The 21824-nt window shown below is 39.1% G+C and overlaps 4 protein-coding genes across 5 annotated transcripts in view; 3 read left to right on the forward strand and 1 right to left on the reverse strand.

The window, feature by feature from the left end:
• prmt2 (protein arginine methyltransferase 2) lies at positions 1–6740 on the forward strand. The gene is made up of 9 exons (XM_042425331.1): positions 1–244; positions 359–553; positions 2165–2326; positions 2979–3143; positions 3286–3461; positions 5059–5188; positions 5323–5459; positions 5753–5927; positions 6169–6740. Exons 1-9 carry the CDS (start codon positions 158–160, stop codon positions 6199–6201), a joined length of 1260 nt encoding a protein of 419 aa, XP_042281265.1. The 5' UTR covers positions 1–157; the 3' UTR covers positions 6202–6740.
• The window catches only part of LOC121906473 (zinc finger protein 774), a 26171-nt gene continuing 10972 nt past the window's right edge, over positions 6626–21824 (reverse strand). The window contains exons 1-2 of one of the 2 annotated variants that reach the window (XM_042425332.1): positions 8604–8713; positions 6626–8299 (exon numbers count right to left, since the gene is read on the reverse strand). In XM_042425332.1, coding sequence (XP_042281266.1) covers positions 7216–8259 — 1044 coding nt within the window. In that variant the 5' untranslated portion in view covers positions 8260–8299; positions 8604–8713 and the 3' untranslated portion in view covers positions 6626–7215. Of the gene's footprint in view, positions 8300–8603; positions 8714–21824 lie in introns of those variants that run through there. The other variant, XM_042425333.1, reaches the window with a different exon arrangement.
• On the forward strand, positions 9098–16613 carry LOC121906474 (sacsin-like). The gene is made up of 5 exons (XM_042425334.1): positions 9098–9231; positions 12529–12574; positions 14212–14299; positions 15485–15596; positions 16402–16613. Exons 2-5 carry the CDS (start codon positions 12546–12548, stop codon positions 16611–16613), a joined length of 441 nt encoding a protein of 146 aa, XP_042281268.1. The 5' UTR covers positions 9098–9231; positions 12529–12545.
• Positions 16709–21824, forward strand: part of LOC121906492 (sacsin-like) — a 13001-nt gene continuing 7885 nt past the window's right edge. Inside the window, exons 1-3 of the mRNA XM_042425362.1 lie at positions 16709–18102; positions 18634–18722; positions 18815–21094. Coding sequence (XP_042281296.1) covers positions 16709–18102; positions 18634–18722; positions 18815–21094 — 3763 coding nt within the window. The remainder of the gene's footprint in view (positions 18103–18633; positions 18723–18814; positions 21095–21824) is intronic.

Here is a 21824-nt window from a genome sequence, read left to right on the forward strand (position 1 = left end):
CTGACGTCAAAACAGGAAGCGTTTGTTAAAGCCACGCCAGTGATGTTTTTACCGCTCATTTCACAGCAGTAGACAGTTATTTTTTTGTCTTTACTTACAGACAAACCAGTTGTCTCGTGAAGACGTGTTAATCACCGGAAACAAAACAGAGACAGACATGCAGACAGAGAAAGAGGATGAGGAGGATTCATCTCCTGAAGAGTACGTTGCTCTGTGTAGTTTCACTGGAAGCGACAGTGACCAGGTTAGAGACCCACACACAGACAGACACATGGCAGAATACTAACTGTACACGAACCACCTGAAGGGTTAAAAAGTCACTGGTTCTAGTTGTAACTGTGCGGCTTTTGTCCCGCAGCTGACTTTCAGCAGCGGGGACAGGCTGCTTGTGCATGCAAAGACCTCCTCAGATTGGTGGTGGGCAGAGCTGCAGGGGGTCAAAGGTTATGTCCCTGCCTGCTACCTGCAGCAGGGTGCAGCTGAAGAGGAGGAGGACGCCTCCCTGGAGGACCCATGGCAGGATGAGGAATACTTCGGCAGTTATGGGACACTGGTTAGAAATTTTAAATAAGCTACAAGTTGTACATGCTGACACTTTTAAAAGCTCTCCATCAGACTGTATGTGCAGCCAATTACCCGAAAAAACAGACTGGGAACTGAAATTATTAGAATGAGATAATCCATCTCAATGAACATTAAAGGATATATGCACAATTTCTCAAGTCTGTTTAAAAACAACAGTCAGGTGCCCAAATAAACATTGAAACATGTTTTTCTTGCCATCATCATTCCTCCTGTTCATACTGACCATTAGAAGATCCCTTCATAATCCCTTCATGCACTTACAATTTAAGTGATGGGGTGCGAAATCCGCAGGCCTCCTTCTGTTCAAAAATGTATTTAAAAGTTTATCTGAAGCTAATATGAAGCTTCAGCCGTCCAAATGAGTCAAATCATAGATATCTTTCAACATTACAGTCTTTTTAGTGCCAAAGTCTCATTTTGTTACTGTACTTCCACTGCAGTTCAACAGAGAAACGCAAAGAGGGAATCTGATGCTAAAAAGACTGTAAATGTGTCAGATATCAACTTGATATGACTACTTGCTGGAGCCTCTTATAAGCTTCAGATAAACTTTTAAATGCATTTTTGCACACAATAACTGTGTGGGTACACTGTGGACTTTTGGTCCCCATCACTTACATTGAAAGCTCATTTGAAGGAGATCTTTTAATAGTCAGTATGAACAGGAGGAATGATTACAGCGAGGAAAACCTCTTATAGTGTTCATATGGACACCTGACTGTTGTTTTAAGACAGACTTGAAAAATTGTGAGCCTGTCCTTTAACACATTTTCTTTCTGTCTAAGCTAGATCATCCTTGCAGTTGCTACAAGGTTCTGTTCGTTGGTGGTGTGTTTAAGGAACCTCCAACTTAATTCACAAACCATCAGAGAAATCAAACCCAGAGAGATACTTGCATTTAAAAAGCTGTTTTTCCACTACTGAAGTTCAAACCTTGCTCATCAGCATTTCCTTTAGGGCACCACTTGTCCAAAGAACCCCCACTGCTTTAGTATAACAAAAAAAAATTGAGTTGTGATGTGGATTACTTCTTAAGCAAGTCTTCAAGTAGTCTTTGCAATGTGAATTTCATCCGGATTTAAAGTAGAGTTTAAAGTTAGGAAATTAAACAAAAAACCTATAGTATGCTTTGGAAAATGGTTGTTAGTTAATGTAAAGTATACACAATTTTGAGTTAATGGGCAAGAAATATGGAAGCCCACAGTCTATTTAAGACTAGATAAGTTAATCAGACATGTTGACAGAAAGAACCATATGAATAAATACAAAGTTCTTTCTTAATCATTTAATTCTGTCAAGTTTATTTGTGTGTTTTGATTTCACACAGCCATTTTTCTTTTCTTCTTTTCTTTGTCTGTCAATTAAGGCAAACAGAGTGCAGCCAGTAATATGACTAGTTGTTGCTTTAGTCTGAATGAGCAATAATTTAATATTTAAAGCTTTGGGTCTCAATCAAAAAAATGCTAAACGGTCCATAAACAATCAGTTGAAACAGTAAAATCATGACATGTCACATGTAATGATATACTACTGCAGCAACTATCATCACTAATTTTATTTGATTTTTTGTATGATACAGAGGCTTCACTTGGAGATGTTGTCAGACAAGAGCCGCACTGAGGCGTACCGACAGGTTGTTCTCAGCAACAGTGCTTCTCTGAGGAGTAAGGTGGTGATGGACCTCGGCTGTGGGACTGGCATCATAAGCCTGTTCTGTGCTCAGCTGGCACAACCCTCAGTGGTAATGCCAACAGTATGGCGCAGACTCTCTCTCACACACACACAGGGCGCTTATGTTATGACGTCCACAAAATGAAATTATTCTTCCTTCTATTCTGTCCAAGTTAAATTTGAGGAATGGATTGAAATCATCTGTTGGCTTATTGAAGTTTGTGCATTGATTTCTGCAGGAACTGAACTGGATCTTTCTATTCCTGCATCTACCATATGAGCACATAAGCTCACACAAAAATAGTGTGTTTTATTGTAAGCTTGGAATTATGCAGTTCTGGCGCGATATTCTCCTGAAATATTGAGCATCGACAATTTTGTCATCCCATCTGGCAAAAGAGTAAGATAATTCCTATTTTTGTAATGTTTAATCCCCAAATATGTTTAAAATCTCACCACATAAACACAGAGTAGCGCTCTAATATCATGAAAATGTGCAGAACTCCTAAAAAATTCCAAGCTTGTGGTAAATCTCCAGATAAAATAGATTGAAAATATGTCAAGTTAAGGTCACTGAACCTCTGTGTAACATTCAGAAATAGTTTACTCATAGTTGTGCTGTATGTTGCACATTACTGTGCCTCTACTCCCATCTGCTGGACAAGGAGTATTGCCACAAGATGTAGTGTATACAGAGTGAAAGTTCCTCTGTGGTATTGTAGGTGTATGCTGTGGAGGCGAGCTCCATGGCAGAGTACACCAGACAGCTGGTGAAGCAGAACGGATGTGAGGAAGTGGTCACGGTGCTGCAGGGGCGAGCTGAGGAGATCGAGCTGCCTGAGCAGGTGGACGTCCTGGTGTCTGAGTGGATGGGTAACTGCCTGCTGGTAATAAACACTCTGCCAATACTGTTTTTACTACTACTTTTTATAATAATAATAAGTTATTGTGTGTGTAGATTTCTTTCTCGGGCCTATTCAGGTTTGAATATACCACGTCATGTTTCTGTCTCCTTTCCCTCTGGTCTAGTTTGAGTTCATGGTGGAGTCGGTCCTGCTGGCCAGGGACCGCTGGCTGAGGGAAGGTGGTGTGATGTGGCCTTCCTCTGCAGCCCTCACCCTGGTGCCCTGTCAGGCTGACAGCTATTTTGCAGAGAAAATGGCCTTCTGGGAGCGGCCCTATGGCCTTGACTTCACCCCTCTTCAGTAAGGACCATTAGTCAGCCACACTCAGTGCACTTTGTCCTGTCTGACTCTTAGGTTTTTGTACTGATTTTCTACAACTGACAAGGTCACAATATTGAGAATAATTTTTATTCGAGATTGTAGAGAGATTCAAATCAGATGTGTCTATGATCAATATCACATTGACTGTGAGCACCAAAAATGCACATCACAGTCACAATTTCAGAAAAGTTCCTGCACACTGTAAGGTCTTTGATGTGTAGCATCAAAAACTCCTAACTTGAGAAAGAAAACCAAAGAATCCCACACACCATCCATCACTTGAACTCACTTTAATAACCAGACGTTTTGGTCCTTAGACCTTCATCAGACAGAGTTCATACAAACAAAAAACAGCCACAAAAGTGCCTCATTTTTTGAGAATAAACTTTGTAACTAATGGCTCCTCGAGCCATAAACACTTAATTCCGTGTCAAACACTGATGATCTGTTGACAAATTAATATACTATGTGCTTTTTTTCATACCATGTAAAATCACATACATACTTCTTTATTTTTTTTAGCAAACATCCCTTATTATGTTGTGCTGTGTAATTATAATTGTGTTTAGAATAGATCCAGTATGATTGATCCGTCAGTACCTCAGGCAGCAGCCAATTAGCATCTATGAATTATTGTAAGTTGCTATAGGCTGCCCTGAAGCATAAAAATGGTGACTCAATTAAATGTTGTCCACAATTGCTAACTGCTATTCAACAAACATTTAAAGGTCATTCTTGTCCTTGGAAATAGTAGATTGACAAAAAAAAAAATCTCATCTCTGGGTTGAGTTGCTAGCTTTTTCTGAAGTTTTCAAACAAATCTCATGATCTTCATCAGCAAAGGGTTTTTTGCTCAGTTGTTTGTTCAAGTTGTTTAAATTCTAAAAACACAGGATGGGTTAGTGATTATATGGTATGTCTAAGTCCCTGGGCTCATCGATATCATTTCCTTTATATGGTCAATCATGGGGTTAACAGAAACCTAAGGAAAACAGGAAATAAGTACATATAAGGTTAGTAGTTGAACAAGCGGGCAAAAGGTCACAAAAAGGAAGGCGGTGCAGCTGTGGGGAAGTCTTCCCTCCATAGTAAAGATAAAGAAGGGAAGACAGCACATATGCAGGAGAGCTAGACATGTGAGGAGGAACAACAGTGGTGACATGAACACAAAAAAATCCCTGACTGAAACATATTTAGCATGCTACATTTTATTATATAGAGCACATTGTTTATTAAAGTAATCTACATTTAAGTTGCCAATTGTGGCTGTTAGTAACAATTGTGAGTAAATGCATGAATACAGTTGAAACTTAACATATGCAGGTTCATAATTATATTCTTTAATATAATTGAATATTAATTCAATATTTCTAATCTATTATAAACTACATTTCATATCATATAGTTAAAATTACACCAGCATACACCCATAGGAAACTTATTGTTAACATCTATTGCTTAGTTGTCTCATGTGTGCTTATGATCTATTTGCTCTTCTCCCTCTTGTTGTATTACATATAATCTGTGGTAGCAAACTAGTTTCCCCACAGTGTTGTATTACATTTCATCTCTGCAGGCCTTTGGCACAGCAGGAGTTCTTCACCAAGCCCAAGTTCAGCCACCTCATTGAGCCCGACGACTGCCTCTCCACCCCCAGTGATGTCATCAGCCTGGACATGTACACTCTGCAAGTCAAAGATCTGGAGGTGGTGTGTGTGTGTGTGTGTGTGTGTGTGTGTGTGTGTGTGTGTGTGTGTGTGTGTGTTTCAGTATTAAAAAAAGTACTCCATCCTATCAAAGTTGTGTTCTGTGGTTAATGAAATGCAGTTTCATTTCTCAGGAAATTACGGGTCAGTTTCAGTTTTGCGTGACGAAATCTGGCTTTTTCCATGGATTCACCGCCTGGTTCACTGTTTACTTTGAGAGCTTGGGAACAGGGGGTGCAACAGTGGAGCTGAACACCGGACCTAACTCTGAGTAAATCTTTTTCCAACACTTATTCACTCTGTTGTTCAGTTATAACATGAGGAAGGCTGGTTTATTCACTAACAGTAGTGCTCCCGGGCCCATGCAGCATTTTTTAAACAGCCGACACATTGGTTAACACTGATTGGTTAACAGACAAACATTTTGGACTTTATGACCAATATCTGAGTACATCTCTGTGTGTTACAGGCTACAAACACTGCAATACTCTTAAATATGAGTATCTCAAAGAGCCTGAAACTACAATGCACATCAGTATTAAGAAGGCCCTTTTCTCTCTTCAGGCCGACACACTGGAAGCAGACTCTGTTCATGCTGGACAGGCCAGTCAGTGTGTACTCTGGAGACACTATCAGCGGAAGCGTTCTCCTGTGCAGGAACCCCGTCTGGAGGCGCCACATGACTGTTACCCTGCACTGGAAGATTAACAGCAGCACAGAGGAAACTGATAACTGCCAGGCAAACATCCATTATTCACTTTACACTCCCTTCACCTGAGTGATTCTTTGACTATATCTCTTAAACTGGTGGTAGATTGTTTTTTTTTATTATTTTATATGGCATAGTGGGGTACATTTTATTCATGCAATGTGACTTTGTTACATACTGTATAACCCATTAGCTTCCCAAGAGTCCTAATATGACTTTAGAGTCTTAATTCAGAGTTGTTCACTTGTTTTTTTCCCCTCTGTGTCCATAGGTTGGGACAAAGAGTTTCCCCATGTGGAGGTGACGACTTATAACCATCTCCGTCAGCAGTGGATGTCCACAGAAAACAAGTCAAATACATCGTCTCTTGAGTGTAGGGTCAGTGAGGTATCAGCTGTAAGCTGCTGCTGGCCTGGAATGAAATGTGACTTTCATATAATGAATGTAGCAGTCAAAGGAGCCTCATCTGGCTGGACATGTAGTCGTACTATTGTGAGCCTGAAACTACAGGCCCAGGTGATACAGCGCACCATGAACTGTGTCAAGAGGAAGTTAAAAGAAGTTGTTATGTGCTCATGAATGAACTGTGGAGCAACACTAACCTGGACTTAAAAAGAGGCTTTATAGACAACCTCCTTTATCGTCATTTGTCAACCAAATGAAACAACAAATTGTTTCTGAAAGATATTTGTTGTCTCAATGTGCAACAAAAGAAATGGTAAACACTATGTTTTTATGCCCATTTTACTCGCTGTGCATAGTGTTCTACAATACGCATTTCATTTACATTGTCATTTGTACAAGTGCTACACATGCCAGTAGTCTTGTCTGGATATAAGAAAACAACAGATCCAACTGTAACTAAGAATGGTTAGAGATATTACATGGTTTCATATATATTCAAAGATTGGAGTGAACAAATGTTACTTACAAATGTTAATTCACCTTATGACCTAAAATATCCATTAAAAAACACAACTGGAGTGATTACAAATATAATTAATTGTTCACAATAAAATTAATTATTCTAAATAAAATAACTACAATTAGTAAACTCATGTCGACATACTGTGAATCATATGAACTTATTTTGGGAGTTATTAAACAACAAATTGTTCTCTATCCCTGTCTGGTTTACGACTGATGGTATATTTTTCATTTGCTCTGTTGGTAACAGGTGAGACTTTGTTTGAAAGCCAGTTTCACTGACATGTCATGACATAACTGCCCAACTGCATTTGTTATCAAGCGCTGTGGCAGAACCTCTTTTTTTTTTTATGTAAAGACCATTTTTGTCTCGTGGATGCACCCTTGTCAATCATGGCTCCGTTTTGCTCTTGGCTTTCGCTCTGGAGCGCGTGTTGACCTCTGAGGATAAAGGTTGGGGGGGTAAGGAGGACTCAGGAGAAGCAGGTCTGGACAGCGGGACGAACAGAGGAGGTTTAACCACTTTGTCCTTAACTTGCTTGCTTTTATCCTTTTTCTGCCTCAAGTGTTTATCACAGTGGTTTACAAACGTATCCAGCTTGACAAAGGTCTTGTTGCACACTTTGCAGTGATAAGGTCGCTGTCCCTTGTTGAGGTGTATGTGCAGCCTGATGTATGACGACCGTACAAAGGTGCGGCAGCAGACGCCACACTTAAGATCCTCGGGGCTACTTTGTGTCGTCTGGGTCTGGTTGAGCGCTGGTGCGGATGCTGACTTTTCCTTCCCAGAGGATTCCTTGTGAGAGAGCAGAAGCGACAAAGAGCGAAAACCCTCACCGCACTGCTCACACTTGTACGGCCGCTCCCCTGTGTGTAGGCGAACATGTGCCAGGAGCCCGGCCTTCTGGGTGAACGACTTGTCACAGTAGGTGCACTTGAAGGGCTTCTCGCCGGTGTGAAGCCGACGGTGAGTCTTCAGATGTGATGCCCGGCCGAAGGTCTTACCACAGTCTGGACATTTAAACGGCCTGTCCCCGCTGTGGATTGTCTTGTGCGCCACCAGGTGGGAGGACTGATGGAAGTACTTTCCGCAGGTGCTACATCTGAACTTCCTCTCCTTGTTGTGGGAGGCCAGGTGAAGGCTCAGGTGAGCTGAGGAGATGAAGGTTTTGGGGCACAGGGAGCAGCTGTGAGGGTCGAGACGGATGCGCCGGTGTGGCCGTCGACCATTGGGGAGGCTGCTGCCTGCCTGGCAGGATAGACATTTGGAAGGACTGTCTGTTTTGTGCACACGCTGCTGTTTAGGAGGTGTTGAAGTGTTGGATGAATCAGGGTCAGAGTCAGGCTGTGGTAGGCTGCATCCACAGTCTGAGCAGCGCCCAGTCTGCTGGCCTTTATCACTGGTTTTATCCAGCATGGTGCCATCTACAACCATAATGGGAGAGGAGGAGCTTTGTGACACATCATGGGGACACCTAAAAGCGAGAGACACAGTGTTTGTTACACATTCATACATACACGTGTCCTCCTCTGCTTATTAGCCTACAAGCTAGTCACCCTTTTCTTTCAGTTCCTCTTTATGATGCCTTCCTGTGTGACAGTGCACGATATATCAACGCTCATCTGATTGCTTGGGTGGAAGAAATGGCCAAACCGGCAGGCCACAGCCGACATGCAAAACACATCACACGCTAACACAGCAGTCTTTCAGCAGCACTGGGCCGCAATGAACCTTAAAGCAACGAGGTCATTCGAGGATGCAAGCAAACGTTTACATACCGTGTTCATGGTTTGACAGATAACGGGTTAAACGTGTTATATCTTGCAAGCATCGTATCACATCACAACGGATTCATTGTTGGATCGCGTTTCATTTCCTGCAAGAAGCTGCCGTCGGGCGTTTGCTGATAAAAAAAAGAGGCTGCAGCAGCATCTAGCGAGCGGCGGAGTAACTGTTTTATAATCATCTCAGATAGTCTTGATATGAAAGGCAACAAATCTGAAGCATTCAAACTATGTTGTTAAATGCACGTAGCCTCACTGATAAAAACATAATGAGCCCAAGTGTGTTTGTGATAAATATGGCAATGACATGACGGTGCATTTCATGCAGCAGCGGATATGATGAAGTCTTTAATTAGATAAGTTTCGTTTCCTCTGACCGACCAGAGGAAAACCGTCCTTGTTAAGCTTTGTAGGTGATGCCTCTTAAAGTTTTGTTTCACCTGAAATGGTTCTTGATTTTAGTGGAAAACGAAAGAGACCGAGCAGACTGGAAACGACGTGTGATTTTAGGGTTGGACAGCAGCAGCCTTTATAAGCAGCTGAACTTCTGAATCAGGCATCATTAGGTTTTTATTCACCCTTATCAAAGCCGGACTGATGCAGGTCTTCAGCTATGATTGAGGTACTGTAATTTTACTACTTTGTGAATAATCATCTTTATCAGCAGCTCCATGTCAAGTAGGCATTATGGGGAAAAAAACAAAAAAACAAACAAAAAAAAAAACAAAAAACAAATTTATGTTGATTTGGTCATTAATTATTTCTCAAAATGCTATTTTTTTGTATTATTCTTCTGCATTTATTGTCTTTGTATTTATTCTTTTGTGCATGAATTCCTGCATACTTTTCCTGCACTTATTAATCTGTCCATTTCCTGGTTGGTGTTGGGCATTATTCAAGCACAAACTATGAATTCAGAGGTTTCACCAGCGTTAATTTCCACCAGAGGGTGGTCATTTCATCTTTTCAGTATACTTTAACAATAATTAAATTGCTGCAATACTATTATAGAGTAGTAGAGTAGTTGGTTGGGAAAGTCAGTAAGGCAGCAACATTGAATCATTGAAGCACATTTATTTGTGCAAATCTAAGCTAAGACTGAGCATCTAAGTGTAGAGGTTATGAAAAAGTTGCATGAAAACATAAAATTATGTTTTAAATGACTGCTGATCTCGAAACTGTCGACTCACTCATGTGTCACTCATGCACCTGCTTGTATGGCATACTGCTGTATTGTGGAGTAAAACTGCATGAAACCGGACAAACCAGTACACTAGAACAGTTTTAGCCTTACAAAATGGAAGTCAATCCCAATTATGTTAGTTGTGATGAGTCCACGGGATCATACAAGCAGTTTCTTCTACAACACAGCTGTGACTCAGCAACATTATTTGGATACTCTAAATAGCAGGACTGATGGAACAAACAGCTGTTCTAGGTGTTATGGGGTTTTCCAGAAAATTCAGTGAGCCTGTACTGTGAAAGAGGAACCAGTTTTACCTGTTTTTACCTGTTTACAAATCTGATATAAACACATTTAGATATAATCAGGGATGTATTCCAGAAAGCGTTTATTGAAAACTCTGAGTTTGTTTAAGCCTGAGATGAGAGAAACTCAGGGTTTTCAGTTCCAGGAAGAGAGGTAACTTAAACTCTGGGTTTCTGTGAATCTAATGTGCTTTCAGGCAGGTTTTGTTCACCAAACCCTGAGTTCCTCTTTGTCTCCTCCCTCCTGCAGAGTCTGACTCAACAATTAATTTCCTCATTCATTCAGCCCATATCGTTCACGGACTGAATGAATGAGGAAGTCCTTGAGACTGTATGTCAGAATCAAAGTCCCTGTTGGATATTAGTTTGTTACTCAAGGACTATATAAAGTTACAGCTTTTATGCACATCAATGAATCCACCCTCAGCTCAGAATAAAACCTCCACATGTCCTTCTTTTATAATACTTTGACTCTGTGCACATTGATCAAGCAGCTGTCATGTTATTTGAGCAGTTCCTGCACTGAAATGTTTATTTAAACTGAGATTAATGTGTAATCTCATTTCAAATAAAAAAAAATCTGTATCAAGCTTTAGACACATATGATTAATGAATAATTAGCCTATATATCACTCACACACAGTGGTTGGTTGCACTGATTTAACTTTCTTATCATAGTTTTCATTTTATATTGGAAATTATATTAATTTATCTTAGTGAGCAGGATTGTGGTGCACCTGCAGACTGCACACTACTTATAGTATGAAAGTGAGTCTTTTAAAGAGGGGTCAGGGGTCAACATCAAGTTCACTGAATACATTGTCAAAGTTTAGCAGAATTTCTACTATTTTGTTTTTAAAGTAATTAACAACTTATGTACATTTCCAGCTTCATATACTTTAAGCCATGAGAACATCTATTCAGTTGTACTAATGTATTAGTAATAACTGTCCCTAAACTGGACTTATTCATGCTGCTTTTATCTGTTTTTGACTGATTTGCTTGTTCAGTTATCTATACTGGTATTCTCCCACTTTGTCTCCTGGAAAGCATAGTGGAAAACACAAGCAGATCTATAACTCAAGAAACTCAGGACTTAAATTAATAAATAATAAGTATAAAATAACTTTATTACTTGTCTGTCTTGATTAAACCATAAATGCAGGTGTAAATGTAACACAAATGCTAAACATATACAAAACCCAAACAAAACCTACAAATGACAAGTACGGAAAGAAAGTGTAATGGAGACAAATGGTGTGGTCTCATCCACTCTGTCACAATGTGTTTTAACAGAATTTCAGTGATACAGTGTAAATTTACTACATTTGTTTAAATAATTGAAATAAAGTCACTGTTGAGCCAAGATCCAAACAGCCGTCTAAACATTTACTCTCAGTTTGAACCTTATAATCACACATCTCTATGCAAAATATGTCTTGTCTGTTTGATCTCTCTTTATCTTTTTAATCTTCAACTATATTTTTCATCTTCGGTTGCTTCCTCCTGTGTTTTGTCCCCATTCGAAGCTGAATGCATATATTTATATGCTGTATATATATATTAAATGTATCGTATAGCCCTAATACACAGTGAGATCCCACCAATTTATCATCCATTATAAAAAATCAGTCTGGTAAATGATGAATGAATGGACTTCGCTGAATAAAACTTTATTGTGCAAATTATTAATTCTTTTCCCCACTCCAACTCAGATCTGTCACTGCTGCTGTGTTTTAAAGATTAATGTGCACAATCTACATACAGGCGCATAAATACCGCCACTGGATTAAAATGGAGACAAAGTCTGCCTCCATGGTTATAAATGATTTATTTTCACATCTTTAGTCTTGGTCTGACCATAAATGCCTGAACCATGCTGACCAAAGAAACAGGATAATTACACATGCAAGTAAACAATTACAGAGATGAAAAGAGAAATATAGATTACACAGATACAGATAAATACATATTCAAACAAATACAGGACATAATGCTTTCTATGTCTGTTTTTCATTTTTGTATTCATTTACTTCTACTTTTTATTCTATTTATTTTCTCTTTTTAAAGTATATCATACTCATGGCATTGCCAACACAGGGTTAGAGTTTTTTTTTATGTTTAGAAGTAAACAATAATGTCTGATTATGTACATTTCCAGCTTCGTATACTTTAAGCCATGGAAGCCATTCACTTGTACTAATGTATTAATATATGTGCTTAAACTGGACTTATCTATGCTGCTTTTGACTGATTTAGTTGTTTCATTGTGTACACTGGTACTCTCTTTCCTAATGGAAAAATAAAGTTGTTTGAATTGAAATAATAGGATGTTTTAAAGTGCTTAGGCTTTACAGCTTTATGTTAATGTAATTTGTGTTTGGTGTGGATAAAACAATGCATTTGTCACAATACTCTGACTCTCTTCCAGCATCCAAGCCATGAAGGATGAGCCCGAAAACAAAGAAAAAAACTCGGTAAGTTGCATCAGGTATGACTGATGACAGTAAGAATGTTATCTTGGGGGCAACAGGCAAATGTTTGAGTTACTGGCACTGAGACTGCCTAGATTGCTGTTTAAGTTTTGCTGCAACTGCCAGGTGGTAAAAAATAGCCCAAACTAGTAGTTAGATAACGGTGTCAAACCCTGATACAAGCTAATGTTGCTCCCTTATTTCGGAGAAAAACACAATTTCAAATTTAACTATAAATTCTGATACAATATTTTTGACCTCTCTAGGAAATATAAATAGTATGTCACAGAGGATTACTGAGGACATCCATGTCCACTGGTGAATACATAGTTTTGGAAAAAAAACATTTTGGTTGGTGTATCAGATTTATCTATGTAACATCAACCACTGGAGACTTACTGTAAAAGCTTTTTTTGCCATAGGGTCTAAGGATACACGGTGTGGTATTACTGAATGTTAAGTCCTGTAAGGCAAATTTGTGATCTGTGATAATGGGCTATACAAATCAAATAAAATTGACTTGACTTGACATAGCATTAAATCATTAGATTTAACACTGAAGTTTGGCAGTGTTAGTGCAGTGTTCACCTCCATTCAAAGAGACAAATGGGCAATGATAATTATCAGGGTTTAATGGAGTCATGCCCTAGTATGCTTCATATTAATAAATTATGTAATATATATCATATATATAAATAACAGAAGTTAATCAGAATCAGAATCTGTTTTATTAGCCAACAATGGAAGCATACAAAGAATGTGTCTCCAACAAGAACAAAAGTAAGGTAATAATAATGAGATAAACAAAGTAATATTAAAATGTAATTAAAAATGTAAAATCTATTTACAGAATGAATAATAATAGTTGTGAAATGGAATATAAATGGGATATAAAACATGAAATATGAACTGCTATGGATAAAGAAATGAGTGTGACAAGAGCAAAACTTAAATGTAACGTGCAATAAATTATTCAATTATGTAACAGTGGAATTGTTAATATATAATATTCAACTACTGTAACAGAAATTTAAAGTGAGTTAAGATCCCCCTTATTTTCTCCATTTAATGTATTTTCCCGAGTGCTAATCAACTCAGTAAATGTTAAGGCCAAAATGATGTCCTATAATCATTCGTTAGTATTGTGATTTCATGTTGTTGTCATTACAACTGTGTGTGTCGAGCCTATCTTATGAACACAACTCAATGAATCAAAAACACATATAATTAACTAAATATAATAATTCCACCATTTGTAACTAGTTGCCTTAACACTGTAAGATTAAGAATTCATATTCATACCGGTCATGTTTTATAAGTGGACATTAGGTGGAGCAAGAGTCTTTTTTTAATTCCTTGTGAAGGCAAAGTCACATAAAGTGTGACATACTTGTGAACATCCTGCCACAAGTATATATTTATTTAAGAAAGACCAACCAAGTCTTTCTTGACCAATAAGGAAATACTAGGTACTATCTAATTTTATGCACAAGCTACATGTAAGTAAAATGTACTAGTTGAACATAAATCTGGTCCTTTGATTGGTTGTTCATACATTTGCCCTGTAATAATTCAAATTTTGACTCTAGTTTTCTCAATCTGTTATTCTGCTTTGTTTGTTGTTTGTTTGTTTTGTTCAGAGCTTCCTTCGGGGCAACAGCACCGCCCTTCATTGACTACCTGAAAGATGTTCTACGTCGATATCCAGATGGTGGACAGATTTTGAAGGTGAGTAAAATGCTCTTTTGTCAAATACTGTTTATAATAAATACTTTACATAACATTTCATATTTTAGTTGATACATGAATCCTAAAAACAGGTAATTTTATTACCTCTTAGAAGTTTCCTCTGTTCATTTGTTTTTCTTTGAGAGCTGTTTGTGTGTCAAAATGCCTTGTTTTTGGTTATGGTGAAAAAATCTTGCTTATAAATATTCTCTTTATAAATCCAGATATTGGCTTTGTGATATAGTGTCCTTAGTATTTTTATAAAGGCATTTGTGAAATAAATTATTTTGGTCATTTTCTGGGACACTGAACTGGAGTTTCAAAACAGATAAGTGAAATCAGTGTACCTACCCCATCATGGGGTAATATATATATATATATATATATATATATATATATATAGAGAGAGAGAGAGAGAGAGAGAGAGAGAGAGAGAGAGAGAGAGAGAGAGAGAGAGAGAGAGAGAGAGATTAATACATTAATATATAACATATTTTTCTAACCTTGAAAATATATAATTAGGTGCATATTCCATAGGCCTTTTTCATAACAGACATTTTAACTTGTCAGAGTAGGAAAAGCACACTAACGATGGCTTCATTCTAATCAACTGTCCCATCAAGTAATGACGGTGAGCCAGCATGCCAATACCAAAACAGCTGAATGGAATTTAGACTTCGATAATGATCTAAACCTGTGCTTTTCTTACTGTGACATGTCAAGATGTCTTCAGTGAAAATACCTACTGCTGTACCTTTACAAACAAGAAAATCATGCTTCATTTTAGTCATACATTGGTATTCTCTTGTATTTGACAATACGCTAAGTAACCCCATTTATGCCAATAGTATAGTCAAACTGCTGCCTCCAAAATTACCATACAATTGAATCAACACCTCTCTGATTCAAAACTGAACAACATAAAGCTAGGATTCATTGCAGAGCTTTTGTATTGGATTTCATTATATTTAGCTTCTGTACGTGTACTGAATAAACTGGTAACTACATGTATATTGTCTATCAATTTATCACTGTAATTTTAGTTTAAATAAAAGGCAAACTATAATCAATATTTGTAGCTCAGATTAGCAGCTTGGCGCAGTGGTACTACTGCAGATGAATGTAGGAATCCTTAAATGTGTTAGCTCTGGTCTGCAAATAGTTAAATTTTTCATTTGTCAACAGGAGCTGATTCAAAATGCAGATGATGCTCAAGCCACAGAAGTGGTTTTCATCCATGATGAGAGAAGCTATGGGACTGAGAGCCTTTGGACCGATGAACTGGGAAAATACCAAGGTATGCATGATGTTCAGAGAATATCGATGTTCTAGGGTTGTCATTAGCATCAGTCATTAAATGCACAGTACATCAATAAAATACAAATACAGCAAATAGAGGGTGGCACAGACAGTGACTCAGTTTTTTAGCGTCCCAGCAAGAAGGTCCAGTGCTCAAATGTCCACTCTGGTCCCTTCTGTTTGGAGTTTGTATGTTCTGCTTTTTTGTGGGGGTTTCCTAAGCATAGTTGGCAGGGAAGGCATTTTGTAATGTTTTTTCTCATTGGAAAAAAAATCTTATTTTGTGATCTTGGCAATAACAGACTTTGTTTCCTGGCGACCCAACAGAAACTTGGTTCTCATGATCACTTGATAGGATGGCATTCAATTCTGATATGTTAATCATGTATATGTAGCAGATGTAAGGCAGTCTGCAAAGCTTATGTTACCGGTTCCATTTGACATGAACACTTATATATCTCTACATAACACTTTCCCAGGGACTGATAGACCCTAACATTACTATATTTTTGCTTAAGGGACTTAAGTGTACCTGTACAATACTGACACCTTACATCAGAGATAAAGCAATGTCTGACATAAATTGCCTCATGTCTGCTGATTATATGTTCACAACCTAAGAATCTTGAGCATTTTTATCTCGCTCAGTGTATGCTGGGATATGGGATATATCTCAAAATAAGCAAGAAGGTACAGAGAGAACATAGGGGGTGAATGAGCAACACATTGATGCATTTACCTAATTTCTTTGGTAAAAGTCTTGTTATTTAACCAGTCAGTCTTGTCTTCTTATTTTTGCAAAGGTCCTGCTCTCTATGCCTACAACAATGCAGCATTCACTGATGATGACTGGAAAGGAATTCAGACTTCAGGGAGGAGTGTCAAGCGCAATGACCCAAACAAAGTTGGGAGGTTTGGGATTGGCTTCAACTCTGTTTACCACATAACAGGTAAAACTATGCCTAGTTACCACACATATATTCCTAAAAGTCTCAGTACAATTCTTAGTGTTTAGCGAACATAGAATGCGTAGTTCAATAATGGGATAAACTCTGTTCCGCTCTATTCACAGATGTGCCAGGTATCTTTAGTTCAGGGCACCTTGGCTTGATGGACCCCCAAGAAAAAGTATTTGGGGAAAGAGAAGGAGGTTTTCAGTGGTCTTTAAAGGATGAAGAAGACCAAGAAGCTCTGATGAACATGCATGATCAGTTCAAACCCTTTCAAGATATTCTTTCACATGTAAGCAGACAAGAGTGGTCAAAAGTCATCATGGAGGATCAGCACTTCAACGGGACGATTTTCAGATTCCCCTTGCGCAATGAGGCATCAGACATCTCAGATAATCTATATGACTCTGATAGGGTTGTTCAGCTTTTTGATAGCTTCATTGCAGATGCAGACTTAAGCCTCCTGTTCCTGAAACATGTGACCACCGTGTCCTTGATACACATTAGCGTAGATGGTTCCGTTAACATCAGACTTGAAGTGAAATCCTCAGTCCCCACAGATGTGATTTTGGAATCAGAAGACAATACAATCAGAGAGGGTTCGACAAGATTCAAACTAATAACCCTCAACTCAGAAGACCACAAAGAAACAAAGTGGCTTTTGACTACATGCACCATGAAAGAGGGAAATGTGGAAAAAATCGATTCACTTGCAAAAAAGCTGAGCTTTTTCCCTCAGGTTGACTTGGCATTCCCTTGTGGTGAGAGGAGAGACTGTAGTGAGAGTAGACTGAGCTGCTTTCTCCCCCTCCCAAACAATGAATCCAACAAGACAGGACTCCCAGTTTATGTCAATGCGTGCTTTGGTCTCACAGACAACAGAAGACACATCAAGTGGCAAGAAGAAGACCAGAAACATGACGAACATGCTGTGTGGAATGAATTGCTGATGAAGGAGGTGCTCCCACAGGCTTACCTCATGATTATTCAAGATGCTATCAAACTTGCCCGAGAAGGTATTCTTAAAGTCTCTTCTGTGTATGATCTGTGGCCTGATATTGCTCAGATACAGCACAAAGACAAATGGTGTGTCATTGCTCTAGATGTTCTCCATCACTTATTTAGAGAAAACGTGGCTGTCCTCTCTCTTGCCGAAGATGAAAGAAAGTTTATCTCTCCATCTGAAGCTGTGTTCCCCTGTAATGGTCCAACGAGCCCTGACGTATTGGCTGCCATTAAAAGGACTCTGATTTCCTGTGGAGAAAATCTTGTCACTTTACCAGATAGTATTGCAAGCGCTATAAATGAGGCCTATCCACACCCCGAGACCCTAAGACATGTGACTCCAGCTTTCCTCAAGGACATTCTCCACAGGACTGGCATGCATAACCTCTCTAAAGAAGACAAACTCTGTCTTCTGGAATATATTTTGAGTGATGGAAAATACAGAGAGCTCCAGGGTCTTCTGCTGCTTCCACTCAGCGATGGCTCTTTCAGATCTTTCACAAACAGAGAGGAGGACACCGCTTTAATTGACAGCAATGAATTTCCAAGGTAGGGTTTTAATTTTTGGCTTCACACTCTACATATAAAAATATCTTACTGCTAGAAGTGAGCCCTTTGATGGAACATGAAGCCTAACTGATTGTCAACCATACACACTATTACTATATACTTGCTATTGACAAGATAGTAAGCAAAATATAGGCCAAACCATGTGGTTTATGCTCATTCTGTCCCATTAGTCCACTACAGACTATAAGCAACAGTAATGTCCGCTTCATAAATACATGATGACTAAATGGATAATGGCATTGATATTTTCTACTGATGTTGCTTTTGTAGCTGTGGTAACTAAAATGTTAAGTAACTAATGAAAGAGACCAACTAATAAACAAACTAACATTTGGCCAATTCTGAATGAAACCATTGTGTTTATAAACCAGTTTTGCAACTTTAACTATGCAAAAATAAATGTTGCAGGTGTGATGGTATCAGGGCAAAACACCCAAACACACAGATGCCATAGATGTGGCTCATGTTATTGTTTTACTTGAACAATGAACAAACATATCTTCTGTGCAGATCCTTGCTGCCATGTTGCAAACACCTCTTCATCCCAGATGATCTCAGTCCAGCCTGCAGTGCCCACCTGAAACAACTGGCCAGAGAAAGTAAGAATGACATTTTGTAGAAAACAGTGTTTTAAAAGTTATTTGTATCTGTCGTCTGCATGTTTTTCATACTACATACATATATTTTACAGAAATATTCAAGGTAGTCAACATTGATGCAGACCAGGTGAAAGAATATACAAAGAGGTATTTGCCAGAGGACTGGAAGCCAACAAGGACGGGGCTTGTTACCTGGGACATCAGCAACAGTCAGCATCCACCTTTAGACTGGCTCCAACAATTCTGGAAATTTCTCAACACTCACTTCAAAGAGTTAAGTGGTTTCACTGGAATGCCATTAATACCAGTCAGTCCCCTGTCTGTCAGTCAGCCTGTATTACTAGCAAGAGTACAACAGAAAACAACCCTCATTTTTCAGAAAAGTAAACAGATTAGCTTGCCAGAACAAATAGCTCAGTTAGTAAACAAATTTGACGGCAAAGTGGTGAGAGGAAATGAGTGGCTCAAACACGAAGACCTAGACTCTTATGTGCTGTGCCCATCTCCAAGGAGTGTCATGAAAGTCCTGATGAATTTAGATTCTCAGCATCTCATCAGTGAACTCCAGAGTGCCAATCACAGAGCACGAGAAGAACTGAAAGATTATCTCTCTCGTCTGGATTCTCTCTCAGTCAATGAGAAGGATTTACTCTCAAAGTTGCCTCTGTTCCAAACCATGAAAGGATCGTATGTTGCAGCTCAATCAAAACAGGCTGTGCTTTTAGGTTCTGGTCTAACCATACCAAAAGAGCTCCCCATGCCTGATTCAGTTGTGCAGTGTGCTACTGAGGCTGATCGCAGACTATTACAGCTGCTCAAAGTTAATCTCTTGGATGCAGTTCAAGCAGCTAATCTCCTCGTTGACAGTGTTGAGAAGGGGGCTTGCAGCAAAGAGGACACTGAAAAAGTAATGACTTGGATTTTACAGCATGGTCATATGATTTTCTCTCAAAATCAGAGCTTGAAACGCAGATGTAAGGACTTGAGGTTCATTGAAGTGAATGGAGAGATGAAAAAGACCTCAAGCTTTTTTGATCCAAGAAATCAAGCTTTCAAAGTCATTTTTGAGTCAGATCTCTTCCCCCCACCTCTATATGTCCAGACACCGCAGATGCTTGAAAGCCTAACAGATCTTGAGTTGATAAATAAAGAAGTAGATGTGTCACCTGGGCACTTGTTGCATGCTGCCACACAGATTGACAAACTCCATGCTGACTCTCAAACCGAGGCTCTCAAAAGAGCTCAGGTGCTCTTGAAAATGCTGGATGCTAATGATCTACTGTCAAAGTTTTCTCATGAACAGCTCAGTCGCCTCAAAATGCTAAAATGGGTCCCTTGTGCTAAACCTGGTAGTGACAAATCACAGAGAAGTTGTTTCTTCTGCCCAGATGAAATAAGACACTCTATGTATGAGGACATTGTTGGGCATGTAATGCCTCTAGTGGGAAAGCTCAGTGACAGAGTTAGCAACAAACTTGGTCTCAAATGTCTTCCCCCACCTGGAAAAGTGATTGAGAATTTATCAGCCTTGATATCAAAAGCACAGCAAATGGCTGATCCTGACACAAATTTGGATTTCAAAAGGAAGTTGCATAGCATTTACAAACACATGCAAGATCACATCTCTGCATTTACTACAATGATGAGCAAGGACACATGTTGGCTGTGGAGCCACAACCAGTTTGTTGCGCCACAGGATCTGGTTCTAGACTACCCACGTGATCTAGATCTCAGCTCTTACATTGGGAAGGTGCCAAAAGAATTTCTGCTTTACAAGAAGTTGCTCTGTGAGTTTGGCCTGAGAACATCGCTTTCAGATCAAGAAATTGTTGGCATTCTTCATTCTATCAAGAAAACCATTGAAGGAAGGCAACAGCCATTGGCAAATTCTTCTGAGATAAAAGTCTCAATAGAAATTCTTAACTGGCTGTCAAGAGAGAAGAAGACAGTTCAGGATGACATCCCAGTGCCAGTCATCATACAGGGTGGCCAATTTACCCTCAAACCACGGTCAGCAACAGTCTTCTGTGATGTAAGCAGAAAAGGTTTGGAAGAGCTTCAGTACAGCCAGGAGGAAATCCATGTCATACATGAGGAAATACCAAGAGCGACAGCAGATTGCCTCAACATCCGACTCCTCAGTACCCACATCCTCGATCCAGAGTTAGTGGGAATTGAACAGTGTGGACAATCTGAACCAATAACAATGAGGATTAAAAACATTCTTAAAGAGTATGACGAAGAAAATGACATCTTCAAAGAGCTCATTCAAAATGCAGAGGATGCTGGAGCAGAGGCCTGTAAATTCTTAGTGGATTTCAGAGTGCACAAAGACACCCCTGAAAGTCTCATTGATCCTGGCATGGCACTCTGTCAGGGACCTTGTCTTTGGGCATTTAATAATAAGCAGTTCACAACTGAGGATTGGAAAAATATTGTCAGAGTTGGTGCTGCCTCAAAGGAAAACAAGGTGGAAAAAATTGGAAAGTTTGGACTTGGATTCAATACTGTGTATCATGTGACAGATGTCCCATCCATCCTCAGTGGAAACAGTCTTCTCATACTTGATCCAAATGTAACTCACCTTAAGAAGCACATCAAACACAAAACAAATCCTGGAATCAAGCTGGACCTCTCCCAACAGCGACATTTTCGTTGTTTCCCAGGTCAATTCGGGCCATATGAACGCATTTTTGATTGCAATTTCACCAAACAAAGTCCACCTCCACCCTATCAAGGCACTCTGATCAAACTACCTTTCCGAACTAAAGAAGAGGCTTCCAAGTCAGAGATCAGCACAAAGGTGTATCACAACGACAATATCATCACTTTTCAACAGCACTTAACTAACACCTCACAAACTCATCTGCTTTTTCTTAAGAACATCAACACATTATCTCTACAAAAGATCTCAAACAATGCATCAACTCCACCAAGAGATGAAGAAATGGAGACCCTCTTCACTGTCTCCAAAACCACCGTGAGTACAATGAGAATTCCCAATGAAACTCGTGTTTCAAAGCAGAGTCAAGCTGAGAAATTACTGATGAAACATGATGAAAAATGCAAAGGGATAATTGACTGCTGCACAGTTAACATTGT

Source organism: Thunnus maccoyii, chromosome 11 (assembly GCF_910596095.1).
Source record: "Thunnus maccoyii chromosome 11, fThuMac1.1, whole genome shotgun sequence".
In the NCBI taxonomy this organism is placed as follows: domain Eukaryota; kingdom Metazoa; phylum Chordata; class Actinopteri; order Scombriformes; family Scombridae; genus Thunnus; species Thunnus maccoyii.